A 6,073-nucleotide genomic window follows, 5' to 3' on the forward strand; every position below is an offset into this window, starting at 1 on the left:
AGTTCTCGAACCCGCAGGGTCCTCACGCTTAACGTTCGGTGACGATCGGTATTATGAGTTTATGTGTTTTGATGTACCGAAGGTTGTTCAGAGTCCCGGATGAGATCAAGGACATGACGAGGAGTCTCGAAATGTTCGAGACGTAAAGATCGATATATTGGAAGGCTATATTCGGACATCGGAAAGGTTCTGAGTGGGTCGGGTATTTATCGGAGTACCGGAGAGTTACGGGAATTCGCCGGGGAGTATATGGGCCTTATTGGGCTTTAGGGGAGAGAGAGAGGGGCTGCCTAGGGCAGGTCGTGCGCCCCCCAAGGCCTAGTCCGAATTGGACTAGAGGGAGGGGCGGCGCCCCCTCCTTCCTTCTCTTCTCTCTTCCCCTTCCTTCTCTCCTAATCCTACTACTTGGAAGGGGGGAATCCTACTCCCAGCGGGAGTAGGACTCCCCAGGGCGCGCCATAGTAGAGGGCCGGCCCTCCCCCTCCTCCACTCCTTTATATACGGGGGAGGAGGGCACCCCATAGATACACAAGTTGATCATTGATCTCTTAGCCGTGTGTGGTGCCCCCCTCCACCATAATCCATCTCGGTTATATCGTCGTAGTGCTTAGGCGAAGCCCTGCGCCGGTAGCTTCATCTTCACTGTCATCACGCCGTCGTGCTGACGAAGCTCTCCCTCAAAGCTCTACTGGATCGTGAGTTCGTGGGACGTCACCGAGCTGAATGTGTGCAAATCGCGGAGGTGTCGTACATTCGGTACTAGGATCGGTCGACCGTGAAGACGTACGACTACATCAACCGCGTTGTCATAACGCTTCCGCTTTCGGTCTACGAGGGTACGTGGACAACACTCCCCCCTCTCGTTGCTATGCATCACCATGATCTTGTGTGTGCGTAGGAGTTTTTTTGAAATTACTACGTTCCCCAACAACGGCATCGCTCATCGGGAAGAGGGGGGCCAACATCGTCCTCTTCCACATGAACGAGGGGGTGTATATCTCCCTTGTGGACATTGTAGGCGCCACGAGAAACGATGGATCCCTGGCGGCTGCCAAATCCGTCGCAACCGCCAAATCCGCCGTCGCTATTGGAGGAGGATCTGACTGCTGTCGTGGCTAGTGCGCCACATGAAGAGTTCGCAACGATGTGTGGTGTGTGGGACAGGAGGTTACACAACGGTCGCTAAGTTGAGCCAACAGGTTACGTTCTTGCACGACAACATTGTCCCGGACAATGGAGGATATGTGATGAGAGGAGGTGGCTAGGGCTCTGGCGACGGAACGCCTATTCGCCATGATTTTATAGTTGGGGATGAAGCCGCATGGGCATCTGAATGATCGCCTTAAAAATTAGGAAAGCGGTGGAGTCCATTAATAGGCGGTTACTTTTTTTCCGAAAAACTTCCAATCTATTCATCTTCAATCATGGCAGTATAACGAACACCAGAAATAAAAATTACATCCAGATCCGTAGACCACCTAGCGACGACTACAAGCACTGAAGCGAGCCGAAGTCGCGTCGCCGTCATCACCCCTCCATCGCCGGAGTCGGGCACAACTTGTTGTAGTAGACACTCGGGAAGTCGTTATGCTAAGGCTCCATAGGACCAGCGCACCAGAACAGCAACCGCCGCAGATGAAGAATATCGTAGGTTGGAAGGATTCAACCCGAAGACACACGAACGTAGACGAACAACGACGAGATCAGAGCAAATCCACCAAAAATAGATCCGCCGGAGACACACCTCCACACGCCCACCAACGATGCTAGACGCACCGCCGGAACAGGGGCTAGGCGGGGAGACCTTTATTTCATCTTCAGGGAGCCGCCGCCGTCTCGCCTTCCTGAGCAGGACACAAACCCTAACAAAACAGGAAAAAACGACTAAAAACGGAGCCCTCCCACTTGTCAATGTTAATCAAAACACAGATACATGTAAACGTCGGCTATAGAGCGAATTACATAAATGAGGTAGCTTTATAAATTTCGAAGCCATATGATAACTCTGATACTCGCAAAAATAAATAAATATGATAACTCTTTTCTTTAAACACGGTACAGACGCAAGGGCTCATACATACCCGCATACTCATCCATATGAATGCACACACCGTACCATTGTCCCTCTAATCAAAATATGATAACTCTGATAAAGTGTCATCTTAGATCAAAATTATCATTTTAACGGTTATTATGCTTGATCGGAGAGAATTTGCTAGAGTTACTATTAGCTCATGAAGAACGGATTCCTGGAAAGAACTGTTCTGGAAGACCGGACCTTTTTTTCCTGCCATTAAAGAACTGACAGAGTTGGTGAGTGGGTGAAGGGAGGCAAGACTTGACCCAGAGCACGCATCTACGTGGACTCCCCGGTGGGTCCAGGCGTCATCACGCCCACATGGCATCCTCCCATTGGCCACAACCCCGCCCGGGAGCCTCTGATTGGCCGGAGCGGCCCACGCCACGTCTCAACGCACGCCTCCCCGACTAGCCCACGCCTCCACCGTCGCATCCCCCATCCACCCCATCACAGCCGTCCAACCCTCCTCCCTTTCTTATACCCTCCTCCGATCCCTCGCTTCGGCACTACTCCAGTTGTTCCGGTTGCGCTCGCAGAGAGATCGGGTCGGGGAGGATGACGACGGGAGGGCGCGCGGTGCTCCTGCTGCCGCTGCTGGTGGTCTCGGCGCTGTTCGCCCAGATCCGCGCGTCGGATCCGGTAACTGGTCTCCTCCGGCGCCGCGTCCGGTTCTTCGCCGCTCGTTTTTGGGTTGTCGGGGCGAGATTTGTGACGGTTTGCTTGGGTTTTGCAGCTGTTCCACGAGTCCTTCGACGAGGGCTTCGAGGGGAGCTGGGTCGTCTCCGGCAAGGAAGAGTACTCAGGTAATTCTATGGTTCTACCTCTCTCGTGTGGATTGCGTGCTTGTCTGGTTCGATCTGCGTGAGATCCGTGGGTTCAGCGGAGTTTCTGAATCTGATCTGCTAAGGTGCTCAGACGCTTTCGTGTGAAATTCGATTCGAGTGTGGAGTCGAGGTAGTGATGATGAATCAGGAGCGAGACGGTTAGCTGCTCACTGTCGTAGTGTCGTGAGATCTACTTATGAAGCATTGGTGCGGATCTGCTACGCCATCTATAGCCATGGCTTGATGATAGTAGGCATGCCGCAGCTGCTAGCTTGTTTGCAGCAGATGCTAGGAACGACCTCACAAGAGTTAAGTGAGCATGTAGTATGTTTTGAGAAGTGAACTGACTATCTTCATTCGTAGATGAAGATATTTAGTATGCTTAGTTGAACTGGGTTTGAAACATGTAGCAGTTGTGCCCACAATTATACCAGTAGGCCCAACAAGAGTTAATTGAATTTTTTTCTCTATGTACAGTTTCCGTGCTAGCATTTCCGTCTCCTCATCAACCATATGAAATATTCATCATATGATAGAAGCATAGTGCAGCGGTTAGCTCTTTACTACCTAGCAATTGTCTGCACAATTACATCAATATCTCCATCATTCTGCATAGAGTTGATTAAAACTGTTGCTCCAAATGATAGAAGCAAAATGCAGCGCCTAGCTCTTAAATACCTTAGATTTGAAGCATCTTTTATGTTTGTGCCCTGTTATTTCCGTACTGAAGGTAGGATTTCTGTGTTAAACCTAGGCCTGTTGTTCTTTGTTTATCTGCACTTTGCTGGTCAGCTAGTTGTCTGTCCGACTCCATATCCTGTCAAAATTTGTTGTTCCACCAATAGTTTTTGTACAGCACTTCATTGATCAAGTTTTGATATAAATCTGTTATGCAGGTGTATGGAAGCACGAGAAGAGTGATGGGCATGAAGACTATGGTCTCCTTGTTAGTGAGCCAGCCAGGAAATATGCCATAGTCAAAGAGCTTGATAGCCCTGTTACTTTGAAGGATGGCACAGTTGTTCTGCAGTTCGAAGTGAGGCTTCAGAATGGCCTCGAGTGTGGAGGTGCTTATCTTAAGTACATTCGCCCTCAGGAGGCTGGATGGGATGCCAAGGAATTTGACAATGACACTCCTTACACAATTATGTTTGGTCCTGACAAGTGTGGTTCAACGAACAAGGTTCACTTCATCCTGAAGCACAAGAACCCCAAGACTGGCAAATATGTTGAACATCACCTCAAGTCCCCACCCTCTGTCCCATATGACAAGCTCTCTCATGTCTACACGGCTATCTTGAAGCCGGATAACGAGGTCAGAATTTTGGTTGATGGGGAGGAGAAGAGCAAAGCAAACTTCCTTTCCGCTGATGATTTTGAGCCAGCACTTATTCCATCAAAGACTATTCCTGACCCTGACGACAAGAAGCCAGAGGACTGGGACGAGAGAGCTAAAATCCCTGACCCAGCTGCAGTGAAGCCTGATGACTGGGATGAGGATGCCCCAACAGAAATTCTGGATGAGGAGGCCACCAAGCCAGAAGGATGGTTGGATGATGAGCCTGAGGAAGTTGATGACCCAGAGGCTGCTAAGCCCGAAGACTGGGATGATGAGGAGGATGGTGAATGGGAGGCACCGAAGATTGACAACCCCAAGTGTGAAGAGGCACCTGGATGTGGTGAATGGAAGAGGCCAATGAAGCAGAACCCTGCCTACAAGGGCAAGTGGCATGCACCCATGATTGACAACCCCAACTACAAGGGAATCTGGAAGCCCCAAGAAATCCCCAACCCTGAATACTTTGAGCTTGACAAGCCTGACTTTGATCCGATTGCCGCTATTGGAATTGAGATCTGGACAATGCAGGATGGCATCCTTTTTGACAACATTCTTATCGCCGATGATGAGAAGGTAGCCACCGCCATCTTGGAGAAGACATGGAAACCCAAGTTTGATGTTGAGAAGGAAAAGCAGAAGGCTGAGGAGGCTGCAGCAGCCGATTCAGAAGACCTTTCTGAGTTCCAGGTAATTCATTCTTCTGATGTTTTCCGTACATTATATTTGCCCTTCACTGTATCGCTGCATGCATGTTATAGCTAACTAATTTGGTATCTGTAATGCAGAAGAAGATCTTCAGTGTTTTGTACAAAATCGCCGACATTCCATTCTTGGAACCTTACAAGATAAAGATCATTGTAAGGACCGAAGAACCTTACTTGTCTCCTCTGTTCAAGCAGCACTGTGTGTTCTCTGAAAAATGACATATAATCTCTCTGTCTCGCAGGATATTATTGAGAAGGGAGAGAAGCAGCCCAACATTACAATTTCGATCTTGGCCTCAGTCGCTGTCATCCTTGTGACTGTACTCTTCAGAACCATTTTCGGTGGCAAGAAGCCAGTGGTATGTTATTTTTGACGACTGCCAGTGTTATATACTGCTTGCCTAAAACCTGAACCAAATGACCGACCCTAAACTTTTGCCTCCTGCAGGCACCTGTGAAGCCCGTTGCCGAGGTCAAGAAGCCCAGTGCCACGGAAGCCGATGCCGCTGGAAGCAGCGGCGACAAGGAGGAGAAAGAGGATGACACGACGGTGCCACGCAGAAGGTCGCGAAGGGAGACATAGGCTCACATTTCGGACGTCTCGGTCCTGGCCTTTTTGTGAACTCCTCGAGTGTATAATCGAACAGTCTTGCTGCCCTCTGCTGCTACCCCTAGTTTTAAGGCGCTAGAACCTACGAGCCGGTGAAGCCTTGTGTTGTTTGTGTGCTGTCCGGAATCAGCTAGAAGTGATCTTCTTTTCCTTTTGTATCAAACGAAACTTGAAAGGATATTTTGATATTTAGATGCTGTTCATTTACTGGTTAAATCAGGTTTGAGCCTGGGGCGGCTCGGTTCTTGCTTTACTGGATGCGCGCATGGGTCTCTTTTTGTGGGGACCATGGAGGGTGTCTTTGATTCATAGCATTTTCGAAACGCAAAAATACAAAAGCGGGTCATGTCCTTGAATTCTGTAGGTTAGACATGCATATAGATTTCAGTGATGAAAATTAATTATGGATTGATTTGAGGATGGAATTTTTCATCAACATAGTGCAAATCCTCCCCCGGTAGGGAAAACTTACCTCCTTCGAGATCTACGGAAAGCTAGGAGGCTGTCCCGTCCAAA

The 6,073-nt window shown here is 49.2% G+C and overlaps 1 protein-coding gene across 1 annotated transcript; it reads left to right on the top strand.

Annotated features, from left to right (window-relative positions):
* The first annotated feature begins 2,465 nt into the window (after positions 1–2,465).
* Positions 2,466–5,749, top strand: LOC123143657 (calnexin homolog). The gene is made up of 6 exons (XM_044562603.1): positions 2,466–2,719; positions 2,814–2,883; positions 3,801–4,930; positions 5,029–5,100; positions 5,190–5,306; positions 5,396–5,749. Exons 1-6 carry the CDS (start codon positions 2,636–2,638, stop codon positions 5,528–5,530), a joined length of 1,608 nt encoding a protein of 535 aa, XP_044418538.1. The 5' UTR covers positions 2,466–2,635; the 3' UTR covers positions 5,531–5,749.
* The last annotated feature ends 324 nt before the right edge of the window (positions 5,750–6,073 follow it).

The sequence above is a fragment of the Triticum aestivum genome, chromosome 6D (genome assembly GCF_018294505.1).
Source record: "Triticum aestivum cultivar Chinese Spring chromosome 6D, IWGSC CS RefSeq v2.1, whole genome shotgun sequence".
Classification (NCBI taxonomy): domain Eukaryota; kingdom Viridiplantae; phylum Streptophyta; class Magnoliopsida; order Poales; family Poaceae; genus Triticum; species Triticum aestivum.

Coding starts and splice junctions, on each gene's coding strand:
- LOC123143657 (XM_044562603.1), top strand. CDS start 2,636: ATGACGACGGGAGGGCGCGCGGTGCTCCTGCTGCCGCTGCTGGTGGTC. Junction 2,884..3,800: donor CGGCAAGGAAGAGTACTCAG/GTAATTCTATGG, acceptor TCTGTTATGCAG/GTGTATGGAAGCACGAGAAG. Junction 5,307..5,395: donor TCGGTGGCAAGAAGCCAGTG/GTATGTTATTTT, acceptor TGCCTCCTGCAG/GCACCTGTGAAGCCCGTTGC.